The sequence below is a fragment of the Sebastes fasciatus genome, chromosome 17 (genome assembly GCF_043250625.1).
Source record: "Sebastes fasciatus isolate fSebFas1 chromosome 17, fSebFas1.pri, whole genome shotgun sequence".
In the NCBI taxonomy this organism is placed as follows: domain Eukaryota; kingdom Metazoa; phylum Chordata; class Actinopteri; order Perciformes; family Sebastidae; genus Sebastes; species Sebastes fasciatus.
Genome location: NC_133811.1, coordinates 23,622,067 through 23,646,616, shown reverse-complemented (window position 1 = coordinate 23,646,616; position 24,550 = coordinate 23,622,067). Strand labels below are relative to the sequence as shown.

Genomic DNA, 24,550 nt, shown 5'->3' with positions numbered 1-24,550 from the left:
TACATTGTGGCATTGTCACACTGGGGAGCACAGGGAGACACAGGACACTGACTCAGAAGTGAGTTGAATAGAGGATTTATGGGAAAGGTTGTGGGGAAAGGAGGTGGAATGAGCAGTGAGGTAGCTGGCTGGGGCAGAGGGAACAAGAGCGGTGAGAAATGGCTTGAACAGGATGGAAGAATGAAGGAGAATGACGTGGGCAGGCCAGAGGTGGCAGATGAGTGGGCTGGAGAGCAGGTCGGCAGGTAGGTAATGGTCCACGGTAGCTGAAGCAATGCCAGGAGTGGTTGATATACTGCAGGCTAATGAGACTGATGAGAAGCAGGTGTGCGGATTGGGAGTGCTTGATTGGCTGATTGCAGACAGGTGTGTATGATGAGCAGAGCAAGGAGGACCACGCCCACACACAGACACAGACAGGGAGGGGCTGGAAACACAAGAAACACTAAGGCCCAATTCCAAACCAACCCCTCCACCCTCTTCCTACCTACTTCCACTCCGTTTGCGCGTTCGCGTGGAGGGTCCGCAATATTAAGGGCCATTCCAAACTAATCACCGGGGCGTGGAAGTGGGTTATAAAACCCTCCAACAGCAAGCCTGCATTGATGCCGACTTAACCAGCTGCCCTTACTGACGACGTGCAACGCCGTTTTGTGTTCGTCATGGAACACGATCCAATGTCAGTTCCGTGCGACTACCGGTACAAACATTTACTTGTAAACTGCTCAAACTGATAGACATTTAATTTATTCTGCTTTATTGTCATACAGACGTCAACAACATAAAGTAAATAGGTGGTATTTAGAATCAAATATACCCTTGTTCAGTTTAGAAAATGGTAGACATGTTCATTAGATGGTAATCTAATGAAACGGCTGACTAGACATCTGAAACATGACAAGAAGATTTTTAGTTAAAGGTCATGCGCCAAAAAGATTGGAAAACACTAGTTTAATATTTAACAAAGTGCTGTATTTTATAAGGTTATCATACATTTCTCATGTAAAATCTTATATGAAATGTAACTTGTAACTACAGCCAGTACAGTCAGATAATGTAGTGGAGTAAAAAAGTACAATATTTCCATCTGAAATGTAGCACAGTAGAAGTATAAAGTACCTAAAAAATGGAAATATTCAAGTAAAGTACCTCAAATTGTACCAAAGTACAGAACTTGAGAAAATGTTACTTTCCACTGTAGAATCTACTGCAAATCAAATCACAAGAATATATATTTATTATCTGTGCAAATAATTTAAACAGCAGTAACTAAGGCCGTGATTGTCATGGGTACAAGAGTGCAAATATTGTTTTACAGCAGCTGGATCGGACAGCGTTTGGCACGGTGCAGAAATTGTTGGGACCAAATGGACGATGGTGCAAAGACAGAGCTGGCGTGAAGACAGCAGAGAGATCAAGAGAGCGGAGCTCCAAACAAGTCCTTCATTTGATCAAAACAACATAATCCATGTTTGCTCCAGAAGAAATGTCAGTTTGTCTGTTCAAGAGCATGCCTGCAAAGCAAAAGTCTTTTTAAAAAAAGAGAGTAGTCCACCAGTTCTGTATAACAGGCTCCTGGTTCGACGCTGGTTCTGTTATCGAAGGATCTTCCTCTTGATGTACTGGCAGAGGCAGAGATGGTTGGTGGAGCAGTGGTTCCTCTGGGTGTGTAGGCGGCGGTGTGACGGACCTGACAGCCTCTCAGACACCAGCAGCTTCACATAAGCTGCACTGTAGGTCATCAGAAGCTGGTAGGCTTTAGCCTGCAGAGAAGTACAACAACACTTATATAAGTTGTGGTAACCTGCTTTCATCCTGAGAATGAAGAAACACTTGTGTATACCTGCATGGGGAATAATACAATCTTAATTGCTTAATGAAGCCATGTAACTGATAATAATTGTTTTTATCAAAACTCCACATACTCTTGCTCGTGTAGAAACCAAACCTTAAAAACATTAATTGATAAAGTTAACTTGCACTGCAATTTCTTTTTGTGTATTAGCAAACATATATTGTTAATTTTGATGTATACATAATAAAACAATACTGCTGATGTTTCAGTCAAGCTCTAATATAAATCCCCTCAGTGTGGTAACAATCTTTCTTTCTTTTTTATATTTATCTACATTTTATATTATTATTTTCATTTTAATTATTATAATTATAATTATTATTATTTATTTATAATTTTTTTTAATTTATATTTTTCCAATTTTTTTTCTTTTTTAAACTTTCTTTCTTTTAGTCTCACAGCATCATGTCTCTTTACCTGAGCAGGTAACGTCGCATCAGGGACGAGGCTGTAGTTGGTGGTCACTTTGGCGCCCTCCCGCTGGCTGGATGAGGTACTGCCGTCCGTGTCCTCGTGTCTCAGCAGAGGCCTCTGTTCATCTGAGTCCTGCTGCTCCAGATCCGACCCTTCGACCTCGGGGTCAACAGCCGTGTCCTCATTCACGAGAACGAGATGTGACATTTTCCTCTTCAGTTTTTTCTGGTGAAAGTGTGACAGATTGATCATGTTAAACTTCCTGCCACGCTGTGAAAATAGACACTATGAAATACGATACGGTCCTTCAAGGACAGAAACTTCTGTTTGACAGAAGATATAGAAATAAATATCCTTTCAACAGCAGCTGGAATTATGTTTGTATTGATTTTCGAGGGAGGACTAACATGGGAGCACAAGGAAAAAAATCGATAAAGCAGCAGGAGAACAAACAGAGGGACAGATGTACTGGACTCGCTCACCTGGGTGTCATTCCCCACAAAGCAGGGCTCCTCTAAAGTTTCAGTCAGTGCCCTCAGACAGCAGGACATGTCCCAATACACAAAGTACAGCTGCAGAGAGACACAGAGAGACAAATACAACAGCATTAGTGGCTGCCGAAACAAAACTGAAACAGTAGTGATGTACTAGCCTTACAGACCACTAAATCACCACTCACATCTCAAATTGCACCTGATTTGACTGTTATCAGGTCATTAAATGTGCGTAAGTGCTCACTATCAGCATCATAGATGTGGGTCAGTACTACACCTACTACGTTGTAGAAGTGAAACTTAAAGGCAACACGTTGTAAAACTGCATGAAACGTTATATTTTGAACACAAACAAAACAGCTTCTTGGTTAAGTTTAGAGAAAAATATTGTTTTTTGGCCTAAAATAAGTATGTTTTGTAAAAGTGGAACTTAATGCTTGTGAACACAAAGACAACTACACATTCTTGGTTTCACACGGGATGTGAAACCCGTCACCTGAGTGAAACCAACCTCCACGCCACATCGAGTTTTACGCTGTCTACACTACAGCGCCTCAATTCTGCTTTTGCTCCTGTCGTAATAACTACGGTCACTATAGGTCGCTGTCGTCTTCTTCTTTTGATGATCAACCATGTGAATCGATGATAAAACCTCCCAGTGGGGGTAGCAGGGTCCTACTGACCCCCAGCTATGAGACTTATAACCACTGAAAACGCCCCATTTAAGGAGCCGATAATAGTATTTTGGCGAGTTTTGACATTTTTATTGATCACATGAAGCTCTTTACTCCTCTCCTCTTTACTACATGATTAGTGAGGATGTGTTACACCAGCCCCCACTGCCTCTTTAGACACTCCCTCCACATCCAATTCTGTGTCTCTCTGACCTGCTGCCACTCCCCCAGTGGTTCTCTCCCTGTGTGTGTCAAGGAGGGTGAAAAGAGGAGATGTCAGGCGTCATCAACTCGTGATATCTTTGGGGTAAAACACAAGCGCAGTAAAATCTGATCTGCACTCGCCGAAATTGAGCCAATAGCAACGCAGCTCCAGTTACACTGCGCATGTGTTATATCCCATACCCCAAGACCAGTATGTGTGTGTGTGTGTGGTTGTCTGAGTGGAGACACGTGTGCTGGAGTCAGAGCAGAGCCCCACCAGCTGCATCTCATCCTGTAATCAAGACTCCTACAACCACCCAGCTCATCCATCTTGCTAGATCGTAGATTCTACTAGTGTGCAAGTGGTCAAGTCTGTATTTTGCCTTTTTTTTTGCTTTTTTGCATTTGGATTTTTGTGAACTGTTCACTGGAACTAACCTCTACTCTCCATTCCTTTTGTTATCCAATTGTCTCCAGTTTACTCCAGTACCTGTCTCTTGCTCTTAACGTGCCTCCTAACGCTCAGCTGCTCTGCCCAGAGACTCCACCAAATCTCAGTGGCCCTGGACATCTGGCTACCTACAACCAGCCCGAGCCTCCCCAAAACCTTGCTTGCAATAAATACCTTTTCATCATATACCTGTCTCCCTGTCAAGTGTCTGTGCATGGGTTCACCTGTTCTGCAGCCCCACGTAACAGGGATGCACTTCAGTACAAGCCATATATAGTAACATTTCTTTTAGCATTTCTTTGCTGTGTTTAAATTAAGTTTTTTCCATAAACAGAATTGTCCCTTTTTCGAAAAGTCTGTTTTTACTTTGGGTATATATTGTGCTACTTTTTATGTCATATTGCAAGTATAATAGACCTATTCCGTGGATTCCTTCTGGACAGATCTTGAAGATACATTTTGTGCTGTTTGCTGTGAGCGAGCACACACAGTTCCAGCGTTTTCTTGTTGCAGCTGGCCCCTTTGGTCAATAAAACTCTGATAATAATAAAAAAAATCCACTGATTGGTTCATCTTCACAAACTCAAGTTGATGCGAGCAGGTGTTGCATTGATCTCAGTGTCATATAGTCCCACCATCAGCTTTTTGTTTCATCTTTATGTTGAGCAACACAAAAAAAGATGAAACTAAGAGAGCTGTGTATCAAGAGTAGACATGGACACATCGTACGAAGAAGTTAGTGCACTTCTGGCACATATGGAACCTGATATTCTCACAGTTTCAATTGATTTGATGAGAACAACCTGCATGTTTCCGGTGCAGGACTGCACCCAGTCGGCCACGGCCACCAGCAGCTTGTGTTTCACCATCCTCTCATTCACCTGGATTAACCGAACGTCTATGTTCATGTTGATCTGACACAGAAACGCACAAAGAAACATGTTTGAGAATCAATTATTTCACATTTCAGGTTTTTAATTTAAAGAAATGTATATATTTAGAGCAATCCTCTTCAGATGAATCCAAACTCAGATCATTAATATGAACTTGTCAGTATTACTGTAAACTAAGTTTATGGTCACAGACCCCATCCTTACCTCCTTGTTACTGTAGTGGAGGATGACGATGATGGCAGTGGTGAGGAGGATGGAGATCAGGCTGACAGAGAGGCAGAGGACCCAGTAGTCTCTGACAGTGATATAGAGGTGGAGGGTGGAGAACACGGCGCACCACACCACCACATACAGCATCTGGTGGAGGGAGAGGAGACGTTGTAAATATTAACGTGACAGCAACTAGCAGCTAGTATTTAAGAAACAGGCAGGCAGATTTTTTTAATCTTTGGACAGAGCCAGACTAAGTTTTCCCTTTTCTTCTAGCCTTAATACTAAACTAAGCTAATTGCCTCCTATATCTGCAGCTGTGGAGCAAAACAACCTGTGGTTTCTAGAGCTTCACCGGCAGAAGCTCTTAACAGTTAAAGCTGCAGACGGTAACTTTGAGAAAACATGATAAAAAGTTATGTTTTATAAAACTGTCACTATATCCTGACAGTAGAATCTCTGAAAAAAAATCATGCTCCTCTGCCTCCTCCTAGTGCTTTTAATGGCATGTGTAAAATCTCTCCGCACCAGCATGAAACAACCATAAAAATGACTTTTCATCATATTTGCTCAAAGTTACAGACTGCAGCTTTAACAGCAGCACACAGTAACTGTGTTGTTTTGCCTGTGATACTGTATAAAGTGATTATTTATGGCATGTTTGAATCCTGGAATGTCAGCAATTTCAGTGTGCTATATGTACATTAAGTACTGTACACAAAGTACTGTGTAGCAAAGGTCATATATTAAAGAAGTCTGATTTCACATGTCAAGAGTATACAGTAGGTTACCCAGCCTGTGAAAACAGTATAATATCCACTAATGTCTGAGAAAAGAACTGCTGATGCTGTCATTATTAGGACTATAAATTACATTTAAGTACATTTAATCAACCGGAAAGCCTGCGTTACAAACTGGTGATATGCAGAGTTTGAAAGACATGGGTTGACCATGACAAGACATTACCACTTGACCACATGACCTCTTTTTTTTATCAGTCTCTTGCAAGTTCCCAAACTTTATGAAAGTGTAATACTAAATCACTTGAGTGCTCATTTGAGGCAGACCAGGAAAAAAAGTATGAAAGAAAAGTGGTGAGAGAGTTAAAACTGCAGAGGTATGAGGAGAGAGCGATATGGTCAGAGTTAATCCTTGGTAAGATTTGGCGGAAAGCTGGACGACATACCGGTGCCAGTATGAAATGGAAGAGAGCCGAGTTGAAAACCATGTATCTCCTGACTGAGGGAACGTCCAGGGCTGTCTGCAGAGGAGCCTCCATGTCTCTGACTGGAATCTGAAAAGAATAAACAAATGAACAACCTGGATTAAACAGATTAAAGTAAAGATATCTGAATTTTGACGTGCCACAGTAGCTCATATGTATGTGTGTGTGTGTGTGTGTGTGTGTGCTGACCTGAAAGCCATCATTCTCCAGCTTGGCACGGCACAGAGACAGATCAAAGCTCGGGTTTAGCATCGAACAGCTCGGCATCGCCACAACACACTGACCTGACAGCAAGAGAGAGAGAGAGAGAGATCCACAACAGGATCATCATTATTACATAAATGCTGGAAATAGAAGTGTGACAAGAACTCGTCTGAAACACTTGACAACTGACAAAGAAGAAAATGGAGGTATAAAATAAGATTTAAAAGCATCACTGCAGTATATATGGTAGCAATGAAAAGGAGTCTGTGCTGTCAAACACACACAAAACCCACAACAAAACTAGGGCAGTCAAATATAAATAACCCCTCAAATCTCACTGACCTGAGGTGGACCAGTCAGTACAAACTCACGCTGTGCAGTCAGATATTGTTCAAACATACAGACTTTAAATCCCAAAGTTTCCATATATAACAAGTATATTATAGGCTCTATGTTGAGTAGTTAAAAGATATCTCATTCATATTTTTGTATGTGTGTTTATTGGCATCTAAAGCGGGATGTTATGGTGACTTCACCGTGATAATGCGTCTCTAATGCTGCTATACAGTAGGGCTGGATCATGAGGTGATCTAACATAAGAGCACTGATCTGTTATACTGTAGTGACACAAACTGAACGATATCTGAAACAAGCACTGCGGGGCAAATGAGGCAACTTAGCTGTAACACCGGTAAGCTTTAGTGTGTACTGGGATTTTAACTGGTGCACATATTTAATACGTAACTTTTATTTCCAAAACACTTCCGGGATTTACTCAGGGCGAAAGTGAAAGTCAGAAAGATACAGTTAATAAGTGATCTAGTCTGTATATGACTATTTGGTCAAAGGTTAGATTGATGAATTGGTTTATTAGCCTTTTATTAAATAACAGATACCAACTCGTCAATGCTGTCTACTGCCAATAGCTACCACCTGCAATTCAGGTATAAATATGATGATGTCCCATTTGTTCAAAGCATCTACCGAAATTGGTAATAACAGCAACACCTGTGGTCGTTAAGTGAACAAAAGTCAGCGTCCTGTTGCTCGGGCTTGCCTGTGTGCACGCGCTACCCGAATGTGAGCGAGCATCCGTCAAAACAGTGAGGCGACACACGTCAGCTAAAACCACAATATCCCTCTATATTTCAGCTGCTTGGCAGTAATGTTAGCTGACCAGACGAAGGTCTCTCCATGAATCACTGCTGATCCTAGTGTTGGCTTTTCCTGCTTCAGCCTCCCGACCGCGGCCGGAGGGAACAGAGGAGACACCGGCACCCGGTCGGAGATGATAACGTTTCTCGCTGCGGAGCCCCATCACTTCACAAAACACGGGAAACCTCTGTTGGTCTGGAGGAGCTGCAGCAGTTATTTCTGCACAAACGTCCACTGTACATTCACTAGATATTCTCAGAGCTAAACTAACTCTTCTGCAGTGTATGCACGTCAGGGTGGAGCAAAAGAGCGAGAACGAGCGCGGTGTGTGAGTGAAGGCAAGCAGGCCGAGGAGCAGAGGAGCAGAGTACAGCAGAGACCCCGGCCCTGAGGACCAAAGCTACGGTCTCCCCCGCGTCCTCCGACCGCGGCCAACACTGTTTTACAAGACGGGCTTCACTAGATATAACTTTGCGGTTTTGGTGCTTCCGTGTAGTTTGTGTTTGAGTCTTGTCTGAACAGCGTAGCCACACGCGAGCGCGCATGGGACACCGACCCGGATTGATTTATACGTGGAAGAAGTTACAAACAGTCCCTTTAATTGTGGACTAGATAATGTTTTGCATCGGCACAAGTAAAAAAACAACAGATATCAGTGTGAAAATGTTTCTCCCTTTTTACTAGGCCACATTCCCCAAAATTAACACTGTTTTTGTGCCTGTTTAATTATTAATTTCAGTCCTATGTTTTCATTTATTTGATACATTATCAGTTAAGGTGTATAAATGACACAAGCTTGTTTGTTTTATTGCTTTTTCATAAGATTTTGTTGTTCTGCCTGGAATCATGTTGGGGTAAATCAAGCTTCACACAAATAAAGAAGCAGCTGTTTACCATTTGTCCAGTTGGGTCTGCTGTTGTTTTCCTGCTGCGGCTGATCTTTGGTTTGTCTGATCCGCTCATCCACCTCACTCTCCTCCATCACATGACAGACTCCGTTGTTGTCCTCCATCATCTCAGAGGTAACCACGTCCTAAAGGAGAAAAACAGAAACAGAACATTTGACAGTTGGCCTGACAAGGACATTTTATGATTTTATGATTTTATGATGAGATGAATTTCTGAGACATAAAAGGAATTTTATAAGTTCCTCATTTCCTGAAACCTGTTGCTCAAACATCCCTGAAACTTTCATTTCAAGTGAAAAAAAAGAGGATCCAGTGGTTTCATGTGACAGCAGTCATGCATTACTTTGCAATTACATTTCATGCCAGAACTCAGCATAGGCCTACTGTATTCATGTAACAGATTACAAGAAACGGAGACATTGATTATTCAGCAGCAATGATGTTGTGTAAGAATTCAGAGGAACTTAGTGAGACAGCATGATCTAACGAAATAGGCTATTCATTTATAGTGTTTTCTAACACAATGAATCCCAACCAGAGGCGCACCGCAGGGGGCACTTCTGCAGCTTCCAGGGGGTACGTGGGAACCTCAACTAATTAACTAGTAAATCTCCAGAGCTGGTAAGTTGTAACACACAGGTTGCAATTGTGATTGTGTGAAAACTAGTTTAGAAGTTTGAAAGTCAGGAATAAACAATTGAAACAGTGAGCTGAAAACAAATGAATAAACATTTCAAATAGTCTGTAGTTAGCTAGTGTCAAAGGTACGGATAAACATTTGAAATAGTTAACTGGCGTCAAAGGTACGGATAAACATTTGAAATAGTTAGCTATCTAAAAGAAATTAACATTGAAATGGCTACAGTAGCTTAAAGGTCCCATATTATGCTCATTTTCAGGTTCATGCTTGTATTTTGGGGTTTCTACTAGAACATGTTTACATGCTGTAATGTTAAAAAAATCTTTATTTTCCTCATACTGTCTGCCTGAATATACCTGTATTTACCCTCTGCCGAAACGCTCCGTTTTAGCACATTTTGACAGAATTGCAACAGAATTGCGTTGCTAGGCATGGGTCCACGTGTACTTCCTGTCAGCTGATGACATTCACATACACTGCAACAGGAAATAAACTGGGACGAATTTATAACGTTTACATTAAAAACTGTGTAAAGGGTCTAAATATTTTATATTCGTGACATCACAAATGGGCAGAAATCCTGACAGCTTGTTTCAAACTCAGAGTTTCTGAATACGGGCTGTGTGTGTTTCCCTGTGGATTGAGTGTTTTGATACTTCCACAGTATTTATATAAATAAAAGTGTTAAATAACATCCAATTTACACTCCATTCATATAAACTATGACAAATGGTAGCCTACAGATGAGGCTATATAACACCTGAGCTCATCAAGGTCTGGAACCGTTGTGCTGTTCCTATCAACAGGTTAAACATGTCGTGCTTGAATAAGCAGAGCGGTCTAGTGTAGGCTAATCTCTTTCTAAAGCCCTTCAGATAAAACAAAAGCCCTTATCTCTGACAAACATGCTCACAGTTTATTTAAAGAAAGACAGAAAGTCTCAAAACCTGCAGGAAACCAGATCACTTCTGCTTTCCGTTCACTGCAGTGACATTGTGACGGTGTTATCTGCCGTCAGAGGCAGTAAAAGGCTATTATACCCTCTTATTGGATAGATTCAGTGTAGAGGAGTAGATTTAAGTGAATTTACATTTTTATGAGCCTTTAGAGTTGCTCATATCTGTGATGCCTTTTTAAGTAAAATTTCCAAAATGTCATGTTTTTATCATGACAGTGTAGCTCAGCCTGTTAATAGAGGATAAGAGGTATCTTTAGTTGTGACTCTGCACCTCAACAGCACGCTTCTTGTGATAAAACTGAGGAACTGCTACTTGTAGTCAAAACCAGCTCTCTCTGGGTCTTTTTCCATCTTGTGCTCTCGTCTGCACGTCTGTGACGGAGCCACATTTTAGCACTGAAGTGTGAAAACTCAATTGCTTTCTCCCCCTCAGTCTAACCTCTTTCTTAGCCCTCTCATGCCTTTCACCTACTCTCTCATTTTCACCTCCTTACATGTAAATAAAGTCACGCCGACTCAACAACAATTCATCATTGCCTGCTTACACTGCACCTGCTCAAGAAGAGAAAACACAATACTATTCACACATGGCAGCAGCTCTATTTCACTAGTAAATAGAGGAAACAGCACAGATGTCTTGAGCTTATCTTAAAATTGCATCCTGTTTGTTTTGTGTGTGGTGTTGCATTTCTGCTGAATCTACTAGTACTTTGTAGGCCTATTTGTGTCTGTTTTTTTGTGGCAATTCCTGCAGAAAATACTAATTTCCCAAGATCCTGCATGTTTCACTTGAGTTAAACTAATATTTTCATATTGAGCAGGCCATAATTCATCTCCAAAAACTTTTTAAAATCTTCATGCAATTACATAAAAGCTCTCATTGGGTGTATGTAGATGGTTGTAGAAAAAAAAGGGGAAACCATGTCACATTTCTGTGTTCAAATCTTCATTTAAAAATGTTTTTTTTTCTGTGGTTTCATCTGAATAGCTCACCTCTAAGACTGTGAATCCTTGAAACCAACATCAATGAAACTAGAAAAAGTCCTCATTTCACATAATCAAACACACATCCTACCTGCTTTTTAGATGAAAGTCCGTCATGTCAACAGAAGCTGTGGTGATTGTATTCCCCTTTCTCGGCCCTCATAGATCCCTCGTCTCACTGAGCATACAGACCATGGTTATACTTTCCCCCTCAAATGTGTCTCAGCAGAGTTTCTTTCTTACTTCTCTTCCTCTGTTTCTGTTTCTCTCTCTCCTCCTCCTCTCTCTTACCGTGTGACACAGATCAGCTCGACCTCATGACTACAGGAATGTGGTTTGTGGCTCTCAGCTCAACACAGTCAACACTAACAACATTTAAATAATATGTAGAGGCGAATTAAGAAAACGTATTCACACCTTATTTACTTCATTTTGTGACATGGACTAAAGTCTATCTTATATTGGCATTTCTGGAGAGTTTCCAGTTTGTTTTGGCATCGTGTTGCTGCTTTACTGGAACTGTCACACATTAACTCATGACGTCCAAGGACTTGTGGATCAATGGAGGTCATACAAGGGATATAAATTCATACACACATGTTTCCCTCACTGTAAACACCTGAAAACTGCACCATAAAAACTCTATACTGTACAGGACTTTATACTGTGGCTGGCTGATATGTCTTGTACTGTTTTAGGTTAACTCTGCCCTCATCTGGATCAAAGTTGTAAGTGTATTTAACATAATGCTCGTAGTAATTACAGAACACAACCAGAAAATTAAATGCATAAATCAACTGAAATTAATAACACACAGATTATTATTTTTTTCTGCTGACAGCATTTATCCCTGCCTACAGTAAAAAGTAAAAAGTAAACACAAAATATGTCTTATTTCCCCAGCTGATCTTCCACCTCGAAGGAAAGAAAATGTCATAGACATGAAGTATGTGGTTCATTAGATGTAAAATTGGGTCACAAGGTATTTTATTTAGTTTGTGTATATTTATTTACATTAATTTATTTTAGCTGCATAAAGCACATTATTGCACATACAAAACATTATTACAAACGATGAGAAATAGATAGCTAATTATAAATATTTAAAAAAGATAATTATACAAATGATAAATAAATAATGTAAGTAAATAATAAATACATTTCGATTGTGCAGAGACTCATCAAACAACTCTTTTGTTGTCAATATTTTATTAGTAAAAATAAGTTCCAAAAACTGTGTAAGTGTCAATCAAATCATATAAAAGGAAATAATATAAAGGACAAGAACAGTAAAGGAAAAAAAACTAAAATATATCACATAAAGTAAAAAAAACAAAAACATTATTCCAAACGATGAGAAATAATACAATATAGCTAATTATAAATATTTTAAAAAGATAATTATACAAATGCTAAATAAATAATATAAATTATATGTAAATAAATAATTGTGCAGGAGACTCATTAAACAACTCTTCTGTTGTCAATATTTTATTAATAAAAATAAGTTCCACAAACTGTGTAAATGTCAATCAAATCATATAAAAGGAAATAATATAAAGGACAAGAACAGTAAAAAAACAACAACAAAAATGTATCACATAAAGTAAAAGAAAAACACAATATCATTAAATGTAAACAAACATTTATATTCATATATATACATATGAATACAAACATTTATATACATATATATCTATATACATTAATTTTTTTGTATTGAAATGTAACATAATTGTAGCTAACACTTATCCATCATTTAGCAGCTGCATAAAGCACATTATTGTGCATACAAAACATTATTCCAATCAATGAGAAATAGACAATTATAAATATTTAAAAAGATAATTATACAAATGCTAAATAAATAATAATAGTAAATAATAAATAATTGTGCAGGAGACTCAATCAAACAACTCTTCTGTTGTCAATATTTTATTTATAAAAAGTAAGTTCCACAAACTGTGTAAGTGTCAATCAAATCATATACAAATAAATAATATAAAGGACAAGAACAATAATAAAAAAAAAACTAAAATATAACACATAAAGTAAAAAAAACAACATTATTTCAAACGATGAGAAATAATACAATTTCCAGGTCCTTTGTATAAGCCTGTTGCTTCCTGACCTCTCCTGACACAGTTCTTTTTTATTATTTTTTTTTCATTGACTGGATTTTTTGCAGTTTTATATATGTGCAAATAAATAAATTGATTAAAAAAAAAATATATATATATATATATCACAAAAAGTAAAAAAAAAATACAATAGCATTAAATAAAAACAAACAGTAAAACAAAATGCATTATATTTTTTCTGGGTGAATTCATAACTATTATTGTGTAACAATAACAAATTCCTCGTGAGTGACGGTGTCGTCATGTGACCTGACAGTTTGGAGTCACATGACTCATGCTGAATTTTAGCTGAGGATATCATTTCCGCTTCTGTTTTCTCTCTGACTGCTTTTTGTTTGCTTTCTCTTCGGACTCTGAGCGCATCATCCTGTTCTTTAATGTTGTTTCTGTGTCGGGATACAGAAGAAGATGAAGGTTTCAGACTCTAACATGGAGAAGGGAAGCTGCTGGCTCTCTGCTGTCTGGTTGCTCCTCTCTGCTGTGTTGTCTCTCTGTGTTTCTACATACAGCCCTGCTCAGGTAAGCTACAGTCACCACTATACCATAGAAATAACGTTACAGCACAATGCAGTTACTCTGCTGTCATAAAGTGTTGAGTCAGCTTGATTTCAGTGATCAAATTGACCTTTTTTTAGAGGCTATAACATGTTTCTGTTATTTTGTCCAGCCTATGCATGAATTATTGTTTTATAATAAGTGGTGGAAGAAGTATTCCAATCATTATCATTGATAATAACTGTAGCTGTCAAATAAATGTAGTGGAGTACAATGTTTGCCTCTGAAATGAAGTAAAGTAGAAGTATAAAGTAGCATAAAATGAAAATACTATAAGTAAAGATATGTATATATATATGTATATACTGTATATATATGTATATATATGTACATATATATATTTTTCTTATAGTATTTTCATTTTCATAAGCTACAGTAAACACACAATATCATAGAAATACGTTACAACACTGCAGTTACAACACTGCAGTTACAACACTGCAGTTACACACACACACACACACACACACACACACACACACACACACTATATATATATATATATATATATATATATATATACATGCCTCTGAAATGAAGTGGAGTAGAAGTATAAAGTAGCATAAAATTAAAATACTCAAGTAAAGTAATATAAAATTGTGTATTGTTTGTACAGTAGTAAAGGTAGGAATGGGGCGGGGGGGCTATTGCAGCCTTGTGGTTTGGAATAAATAAAATAAAATTCTTCCTGAAGTGTGATTCACCTGATTGTGTCACCTGACACTGGTAACGCATGATGCAGATGTTATTGTAACAGGTTATGCACTGCAGATATGTAAACTATTTCCCTTTCCCTCAGTCAGCCCCAGCCTCTCTTCATTATGTTCTTGTCCTTTTCCAGATCAACCCTTTGCTGTATGAGGAGCAGCTGCTGTGGGTGAGCGGAGCCCAGGGGCAGGTGAACACCTACAGGATTCCACTGCTCACCTTCACCGCCAAAGGGAGCCTGCTGGCTTTCTCAGAGGGCAGGAAGGCGACGGCCGGCGACACGGGGGCAAAGTTCCTCGCGATGCGGCGGTCCACAGACAAAGGCAAGGACGACCACGACAGTCATTGCGATCAGAAACAGTCGGATATACACACAAAACACACACAGTTGTTACAAGTCTACAGGCGATATTTAACAGTCACAAAGGAAGGGAAAAGTAATTAACAATCACTTACTGTAGTTTCTTTTGTGACATAAAGAGTCAAACAGGACAAGAAACACCTGTCACAACTTTAACTATCTTAATACATTTTTAAACTTGATGAATAAACTGCATTTTAGTTGGTTTATTGTCAAATTCATCAGAAAACATCATGACAAACACAAAAGTAAAGCAACAATAATTTGTTAACTTGTCACAAAGTCCAGTTATACTTTTTTCTGAAGCTTTTAGCCACATCCTGTGGCCTTCATCAGTGGATAGAAAGTTGCTCAGTGTGCAAAACAAGCAAGTGGACCTTGTGATAAGATTTGTTTTTAAACATAAACTCACATGAGCTTTAATACAGGAAATGTCAAGCTTCCTTAAAGACCACAGATAAAATTTGCACCGACTACAAAATATCTGTATTATTAGAATTAGAGCTGGTTATCATTTGATACCCAAGTTTCAATACCGTCGCCAATATGATAAATTTCTTTCAGTACTGATATCAAAAAAATAATTTTATTCAAATCTTTACTGTGAGGAATTTAGAAAAATAGAATTACCGACTCACGGTTGGATGCCTCCGCTAACCGGTCAAATTACAGTATACATCCATGTCTGTCCAAAAATGTCATCATTTTATCATTTTATCCTGTTAGACATGTGTGTGAAATTGTCATAATTAGCATATAAGTTTTTGAGTTGTGGCCAAAAATGTGTTTGGTGAGGTCACAAGTGGACGTTTGTTCCAAATGTGAAGAAGTTCCCTCCAAGAAGTTCCTGAGATACCACATTCACGAGAATAGGACGGTACAGACGGATGGACAACCCGAAAACAAAAACAAAAATGAAATATAATACAGTCTAAAAGTGTCAAGACTTTGATTTTAAATCCGAAAATGTCATTGAGGTTCAATATTCAGTATCTGATTACACAAATTAAGGTTAAAGAATATGTCTGTTTGTCATTTCAACTGTTAAAAATACAGTGAAACAGAAATATAAAGCTTCTTCTGAACCAGAGTATAAAACTCACATAACATTAAACAAAACATAAAAACATCAAGACAAAAACATCAGATATTAAAATTTATGCTTTTGTCCAAACTGAATAATGAAAATAATGTGTCTAAGTTGAATGGATGCATTATTTTAGAGGCATTCTTGAAAGGATTTTACACATTTCAATCTCTATATTTGGTGACATAAAAAGTAACAACTGCTTGAAGAGAGCAACTTTACTCTCTGAGTACATGCTGTACGCTTTGATGGCTGTAGAACAAATAATCTGAAGCACAGGAACAGAGAGAGACAACAAGAAGAATTTGAAGTTGAAAATGGGAAGGAAACTGATGTTGTGGTCTATAGTTGGCAAATTGAATAACCAAAATAATTAAAAGAATGTATTTTTTTAGAATACGTAGTGCAATCATTGAATTTGGCGTAAAAGTAGTCATGATTTGTGTCTGAATCCTCTCCTGTCCCTCCAGGAGCCACCTGGTCCCCGACCAGCTTCATAGTGGACGACGGATCGCAGCCGGACGGCCTGAACCTGGGCTCGGTGGTGGTGGACGAGGAAGTGGGCTCAGTGATTCTGGTCTACTCCATCTGCTTCCACCTCTACAACTGCGAGCCGGCCAGCACCATGATGGTGGAGAGCAAGGACGACGGCCTCAGCTGGGGCCAGCCCAGAAACCTCTCGGTCCAGCTGGGGGTGAAAGCCTTCGCTCCCGGGCCGGGCTTCGGCATCCAGGTGAGACAATTTTATTATGTAGAGAATCTGTAGCTGAGCTGTTTTCAAGTTGTAAAGTGAGATAAAATTTAAGCTAAATTGCCTTTCATGTCACATTGTTTTTTACTGTGATGATAAGCTGCTGACAGGTTAGTCATTCACGTCACGTATCAGCGGTGATTACAGGTGTTGAGGTGAGATTTTAAAGGTCCCATATTATGCCCATTTTCAGGTTCATACTTGTATTTTGTGTTTCTACTAGAACATGTTTATATGCTGTAATGTTAAAAAAACAACTTTATTTTCCTCATACTGTCTGCCTGAATATACCTGTATTTACCCTCTGTCTGAAACACTCCGTTTTAGTGCATTTCAATGGAATTGCAATGGAGTTGCAACAGAATTTTGTTGCTAGGCAACAGTTTGGGTCCATGTTTACTTCCTGTCAGCTGATGTTATTCAAATACACTGCAACAGGAAATAAACTTGGACACACTTAGAATGTTTATGTTTAAAACCGTGTAATGGTCTAAACATTGTATATTTGTGACATCACAAATGGACTGAAATCCTAACGGCTTGTTTCAAATGCACAATTTCTGAATACGGGCTGTGTGTATTTCTTCGTATATTGAGCATTTGATAGTTTACCAGTATTTATATAGCACTTAAATCTCCTTTATAATATAAAAGACATGAAAATCCCACTTTTTACAATATGGGACCTTTTTAAAGGCAGAAATCTCTGTTGTTTTGAAGTCACAAAAACCTTATCTACTCTCTGCAGGGATATTACGATCTTAGTTCATGCACCTTTGTCACACTCACAACCGACTAATGATGCTATAGGAAGCGTTAGACATACTTTAGTGTCTGAATTTGACTGATCCATTTATATATAGTATTATTTTTTTGTTCTTCATGAAAAGAAGAAGTGTATTTTGCGCTTTAAACGAGCTGCATCGTTCTGTCTAAATTAAGAAGTGAAAACTCTTACTGTAGTTCTCGTTTCAAGCTCGCCACATCTTTGTATGTAAAACTGGTCAGTATGACGGTTTAAAGTACAGGGGGTTGACGAAATAACACCTCATAAACCGTTTGTTGGAAAATAAATGTAATATTGAAATGGAAATTAAAGTCTGAAGTAACTTAATCACAGTTGGAAACTCTGCTACACACTAAGGCGTTGTCGTTCTACTTTTAATAACAGTTGGCAGCGTTTGGCAGAGTTTGGCAGCTATAAATAAAACCAGATCTGCCATCTTTTTGTTGACGCAAGCCCAAGAGGCCAAATAATAACCACCTACAGTATATTGTAGCCACATTTTGTTGAAACAAATCATCCACAGAGAGGAGCAGCGGTCACACGTTGACACTAACGAAACGGACATAATGTACAGTGATATACTGGAAGGAGAGGATTGCTGCTGTAGTCAGCATGAAACCTAATACTGTAATGGTGATTAAATAAAGACTTTTATATGGAGTTTTTATGTTATTTTTGTCTATTAATTTGAGTCAGACTGATATTGTAGAGTCTGTATTATTGTTTTTGATATCGACTCATCACAGATGCATTGATATTGATGTACTTTTACATGAAAAATAATAGTGCATGATGCAAAAAAAGTTACAATTACATTATACATCAGTTAATTTAAATAATAATGAGCTCAACTTTGCGTTTAACCTGCAAAATGAAAAGTTCTTTGTGTCCTAACGTGTCTCCTAATATGCGCCTTGTTGAATTGTATCATATCAATAGAATAAATTGCAGTTGTTTTATTTTTGGGCCTTAGAGACGGACAGCCGTGCATTTGAAATGTTTGCAGCGACACAATCGTTATATAATCGGAGGGTTTTTGTCATTTTGCAAATTAGTTGCTTATCCCTCTCCACAGTCTCAGTTGAGCATCTGTATAGTTATTATGTTACTGCTGATTTCTGCCAGTTTTTAGGACACTAAACCTTCTGTTGGACCGCAGCAGGTCAGGTCAGGAGCTCAAACAGAGCGTTTCAGACAGAGGGTGGAAAGAGGTGATGCAGCACAGCTCGTATTAGAAAAATAAAGCGTTTCTTTTAAACAATAAAGCATGTATACATGTTCTAGTAGAAACCCCCAAAAATGCGCCAGTATGCACCTGAAAATGAGCATAATAGGTCCTCTTTAACTCATTTTGAAGAATTATGTATTTTTCTATAGCAAATTTATATGTTCAGTAAATCTGAGAGTTCTTAAATTCTTGTAATATGAAGCAACCTTTAATTATGTTTTTCTCATATAGATATGATTATATTTTATATACCTAACCATACCATATTATACAGTATTATGTCAATATGTCATACTATTTTATTGCATATACTATATTACATTTCCATATTAATACATACAAACACTAACCATCATTAATTATTCATATTGTATATTATTCTGGAGTATGCTGTTAACATATATTATACCTTGATGACAGTATGTCACTTTTTCTTTTTAATAATATTGACTGTTATTGCTCTTGCAATGTTTCTATTATTTTATGTACATCTATTTGTTTTACTTTCTCTATGTATCTGTACTTATTTCTGTCCTTGTGCTGCTGCAACACCTGAATTTCCCCTATGGGATTCAATAAATAAATGAACATATCTTATTTTTGAACTACAGAAGCGCTACAACCCAGCTAAGGGGAGGTTGGTGGTGTGTGGTCATGGGACGTTGGAGGGAGACGGAGTTTTCTGCATCCTGAGTGACAACCACGGACGTAACTGGTACAAAGGCGCCGCGCTGAAAAGCATCCCTTACAACCAGAAGAAGAAGGCGCAGGACTTCAACCCTGACGAGTGCCAGGTACGTTTATACTGCAGCTTGTGAATCACACCATGATGGTCACACCTTCTTTGACTTCTTACAACGGCAACAAAGTATCCAAATATCTTACAATTAAAAAGTTCCCCACACTGAGTCATCCAGTCATATGATCAGCAGCAGCAGCAGTCAGCAAACACATCACAGTGACTGAAAAGCACTCGCTGACGCCCTAATAGACAGTGCTCTCATCAACCCAGTTTCCAGCAGAAGTTGGCAGGCATTTTATAAGTATCATAAAATATGATAAAATGATATGATGAACCCACTGTAAGCTGCCTGCCCAGCACCAAACAGCAGACTGACAAAGTTGGCAACTTAAAATTCCAGCAGTTAAAAGAGAAGTTGGAGTCGGAGGTAAACAAAATAAAACAAAGCTTAAAGGGAGAGTGAGTATCACACTTAAATATGACTCCTAGTGAATGTTGCATTGTATTATGGCCATTTATCTGTCAGCTGGTTGTGGAGGTCTTCTGCCCTCTAATGGCCAAAAGAACTGCAGCTATAAAATGTATGTTTTAAAACACCTTCACCATTGTGTGATGCCTTTATTGCAACGACACCAAGGCGTCATCATTAATCAAATACCAGTTGATGGATGTTTAAATCACAGAGCATTTGATACTGTCAAACTAAACCCTCTCTGCTCCTCTGCAGCCGGTCGAGATGCTGGACGGCACCATCGTCATCAACGTGAGGAACCAGAACAACTACCACTGTCGGTGTCGAGTGGTGGTACGCAGCCGCGACGGTGGATTGTCCCTGCCCATAGAAGAACTGTTCTTTGACCAGGAGCTGGTGGATCCTGCAGTGGCAGCTGGAGCTCTTCAGAAAGACGGAGTGCTCTACTTCACCAACCCCTCCAATGAGCATAGCAGTAAGAGTCGCTAAGAGTCACAACCTCTTCTTCCTCCTCATCTTTATAGCAGACCGTTGCTATGTATAACAGACCGTTGCTAGGGCCGTTGCTATGGGCGCAGTTCTGATGTTGGACTCTGGCGGACCGTTTTTGTGTCAAATTATTGATTTCTTAAGTAAGTAGCCGTATAATAAGCGGGATAATGTACAGTTAGCCGGTCATTGTTATGAAATAAACCCCTTCTGGGCGATGCAAGACCCCTCCGCTTTATGTCACAACAATGACCAACTCGGTGTACATCATCCCTTACATATATACTGTAATCTATAACATCATATATTGTAACTTAAAGGTACAGTGTGTAGGATTTTGCGGCATCCAGTGGTGTGGTTGCAGATTGCAACCGACTGAATACCCCTCCGCTCACTCCTCTCTTTCCAAGACTGCGGTAACGTGAGCCGCTAAACCGTGGTAACACCGTTCGCTTTAGGGGCAACGGAAGTCAGACGGCGGCTGGCGGTAGCACGGTTTTGCACTCTGTGGCTCATGTTACTGCAGTTTCACAAGCGTGTCGGAGAACTACCGTGGCCTCCAGGTAATGTCAAAATTTGTAAGGCTCTCACTAGAGCTACTGTAGAAACATGGCGGAGCAACATGGTGGACTCCGTGAACAGGTCCTGCTCCCTATGTAGATATGAAGGTCAAATATGTAAAGTAACTTGTAACTATAGCTATAAAACAAAATGAAGTGAAGTAAAAGTACGATATTTGCCTCCGAAATACAATGGAGTAGAAGTACACAGTAGCTTAAAATGGAAATACTCAAGTAAAGTACAAGTGCCTCAAAATTGTACTTATGTACACTACATGAGTAAATGTACTAAGTTACTTTCCACCACTGCTGCTGCTGCTGCTGCTGCTTTCAAGCCAAAACAATCTATCAATTTACTTTACGTCAGACTTAAAGTCTGTGTTAAAAAAAAGATCATTAGCACATCATACTAACGTCTTGCCTCGTCCCCCTCAGGAATTAACATGACGCTACGTTGGTCGCTGACTGATGGCGTCTCTTGGGTGAATAAAGCTATGCAGATATGGGCGGGGCCCAGCGGCTACTCCAGCATCACAACACTGGACAGTGGCTCTCCAGAGGACCAGAAGTACATCTTTGTCATCTACGAGAAGGGCCACAAGGACTACGACGAGACCGTCTCGTTCGCCAAGATCCACCTGTACGGCGGCCAGTAGAGCGCGTGAGACGGAGGTAAGCAGACGAGCATCAGGTCATTAACATGAACAGGTACGATGCATGAAAACTGATCTCTATAGTCTGATGTCACCTTGTGTTTGTCTCCCAGATTCTAATGTTGGAGTGAAAGGGAAACAGGAAGCTGTTGTTTACTCCCACGACTTTCTCAGGAAGAAAATAAGACTTTTTAAACTCACTTTATGATATTGAAAATGGGAAAATGGGAGGCTCAGCACCATGGATGTTTGTGTTCGGCCTGGGATGATCTCGCATACTATTTTTCCTAAGTTCTCATCTTTTAAAATTCACACACTTGATGAAGTCGCAAGTCCATTTATCTGTGTTAGGACATGTTACCAAGTGTGTGTTTTTGCTAAAAACATTTGCACAGCCACATTATTTTTTGAGTTTCCTGTTCCTGCACAAAAGAAAATATGATCAAGCAAGGGAAGGTTACATTTTTAAGATTTTCAGAAGAAGTACACTAGATTCTAAGCAACTTAAATCATACTGTTTTGACAACAACACCTCATTTTTATAGTATCACATCACAGTCTTCCAAACTAACTGATTCACTGTATGTTTGACGCTGGTTTGAAATTATTCCTATTTGCTTATAATTTCATACTGAGTAGCCTACTTTCAAATCTTATATGGGTCTGTGCTTTTAATTATAATTATTGCCTTTATGAAGATGCGTGTGAGCCATGAATATATGCTGATTGATATGGGTTCTGCCTTTGTGTAAAATAATGTGAATAGCCTTTTGTTATACTGTAATTGAATGCCATTTCATATTGGAGATTGAGTAGTTTTAGTAAAACTAAAAAAATAACAGGTGTGTGATTGAATGTGAGAATGAAGAGGTAATATGGCCAAAGTATCGTCTTTTGCACTTGTGCAAAATGTATTCTAATGTTTTGCAAACAGTCTGAACTCCACTCCACTCAGATTTGGATATTTTTATTTCCAAATAAAGTGTCCCGTATATGGCTCTGTATTACCAGCATTGTACACAGGGTTTACAGTACATTGTTTCCATGCAGGACATAATCTGATCTGTACTATTTGTAGAATAAATAAATGATTTCTTACAGCTGTATACCCCTGGTATTTGTTTTGGGGCACAGCCGTGCTGATTTGCAGTGTCATTGTGATTTAGCAACAGCAAACATGACCTGAATTCACGCTTTTTATTCATCAGAGTCATTGTCAGTGATTACAACACAGCAGAAGAAAAGGGCTTGATTTAAAAAAAACCTGGGTGGAAGAAAAAACATCTGAAATTTACAATTGACAAATCTGCCCTGACATATTAATTTGACTTTACCTACGTTTTTTTTTTTTCATGCATTTCTCTCTGACATAACTTTTATTTTGAATGTGCCGATTATTCCAAAAGAAAACGGTTAAGATATTTATATTCATATATGAGAGGAGAAGATTTTACTAGTTAACTTCATAGTTTTCATCCAAATCATCACTTGTCTTGCACATCAACAAATAAAGAAATAGCACCACATGTGTGACCTGAGATAACCTCTTTGTTTTGGACAACAATGTTCTCTGTGTTACAGCCTTTGACCACGTTTGTCTTTACTTGCCCAAATATAATAGTTTGATTACAACACAGCAGAAGAAAAGGGCTTGATTTAAAAACCTGGGTGGAAGAAAAACATCTGAAATTTACAATTGACGAATCTGCCCTGACATATTAATTTCACTTTACCTATGTTTTTTTTTTTCCACGCATGTCTCTCTGACATAACTTTTATTTGAATGTGCTGATTATTCAAAAAGAAAACGGTTGTTAGGATACTTATATTCAAGATTCAAGATTCACTTTATTGTCATTTCACTGAGTATTTGCATACACAGAAGGAAACTAAATATTGTTTCTCCCAGCTCCCGTCAGTGCATTAAAAAGGATAGAATAAATAAGTATTAAAATTAACATACCTAAATAAGTAAACGTTTCAGACACAATTTCACACAATTTGCTGTCATACACCCAATTTGCAGTCGTGTTTAGCAGCAGAGAAAAGTGCATTTATGTCCATAGTAAAGTGCTGTTTGCATAACTGTTCCAAAATTGAACTTTGACATGTGACTAGCTTTAAAAACTTTTTCTGTGTTAATGCTGGGGGGTTCATATATAAGAGGAGCAGATTTTACTAGTTAACTTCATAGTTTTCATCCAAATCATCCCTTGTCTTGCACATCAACAAATAAAGAAATAGTACCACATGTGTGACCTGAGATACCCTCTTTGTTTTGGACACTAATGCTCTCTCTCCGTGTTATAGATGCATTTCTCTGCAGCCTTTGACCACGTTTGTCTTTGCTTGCCGAAATATAATAGTTGATGTTTGCAATGCTTCATCTTTATTCCTCATAATATTATGTTATGACAGTCCAAAGATATACATAGATAAATTAAATTTGCATGTGAAAACAGTCTATATTTATTTAAATGCATCATCTTTATTCCTCATAATATTATGTGATGACAGTCCAAAGATATACTTAGATAAATTAAATTTGCATGTGAAAACAGTCTATATTTCTTTAAATGCATCATCTTTATTCCTCATAATATTATGTTATGATGACTATAACAGTCTAAAGATACTTAGATAAATTAAATGTGCATGTGAAAACCGTCTATATTTATTGAAATGCATACTCCATCCATAAGGGAAATGTATTTTATTTATTTTGTAATAATAAAAGTCACATGTTG

General features: G+C 38.5%; 2 protein-coding genes across 3 annotated transcripts; one reads left to right on the top strand and one right to left on the bottom strand.

Annotated features, from left to right (window-relative positions):
• Positions 1-938: 938 nt before the first annotated feature.
• tmem268 (transmembrane protein 268) lies at positions 939-11,705 on the bottom strand. Of its 2 annotated transcripts, none has more exons than XM_074612341.1 (9): positions 11,361-11,705; positions 8,674-8,812; positions 6,610-6,704; positions 6,382-6,489; positions 5,190-5,342; positions 4,896-5,006; positions 2,752-2,841; positions 2,273-2,494; positions 939-1,763 (listed from the first exon to the last, which is right to left on the bottom strand). In XM_074612341.1, exons 2-9 carry the CDS (start codon positions 8,792-8,794, stop codon positions 1,596-1,598), a joined length of 1,068 nt encoding a protein of 355 aa, XP_074468442.1. In that variant the 5' UTR covers positions 8,795-8,812; positions 11,361-11,705; the 3' UTR covers positions 939-1,595. The 2 variants fall into 2 exon arrangements, with proteins under 2 accessions (XP_074468442.1, XP_074468443.1); XM_074612342.1 differs by having other exon boundaries at positions 2,273-2,491.
• Positions 11,706-13,675: 1,970 nt separating this feature from the next.
• Positions 13,676-23,771, top strand: neu1 (neuraminidase 1). The gene is made up of 7 exons (XM_074612851.1): positions 13,676-13,929; positions 14,807-14,996; positions 16,592-16,854; positions 19,499-19,681; positions 20,357-20,576; positions 21,586-21,822; positions 21,917-23,771. Exons 1-6 carry the CDS (start codon positions 13,819-13,821, stop codon positions 21,804-21,806), a joined length of 1,188 nt encoding a protein of 395 aa, XP_074468952.1. The 5' UTR covers positions 13,676-13,818; the 3' UTR covers positions 21,807-21,822; positions 21,917-23,771.
• Positions 23,772-24,550: the final 779 nt, after the last annotated feature.

Bases quoted from the DNA above. Each gene is read 5' to 3' on its own strand.
- neu1 (XM_074612851.1), top strand. From the start codon at position 13,819: ATGAAGGTTTCAGACTCTAACATGGAGAAGGGAAGCTGCTGGCTCTCT. The intron at 13,930-14,806 runs GTAAGCTACAGT...GTCCTTTTCCAG, and splicing joins CTACATACAGCCCTGCTCAG to ATCAACCCTTTGCTGTATGA. The intron at 19,682-20,356 runs GTACGTTTATAC...GCTCCTCTGCAG, and splicing joins TCAACCCTGACGAGTGCCAG to CCGGTCGAGATGCTGGACGG.
- tmem268 (XM_074612341.1), bottom strand. From the start codon at position 8,794: ATGATGGAGGACAACAACGGAGTCTGTCATGTGATGGAGGAGAGTGAG. The intron at 2,842-4,895 runs GTTGTTCTCATC...GTCTCTCTGCAG, and splicing joins CCTGCACCGGAAACATGCAG to CTGTACTTTGTGTATTGGGA. The intron at 2,495-2,751 runs GTGAGCGAGTCC...CACTTTCACCAG, and splicing joins TTGTGGGGAATGACACCCAG to AAAAAACTGAAGAGGAAAAT.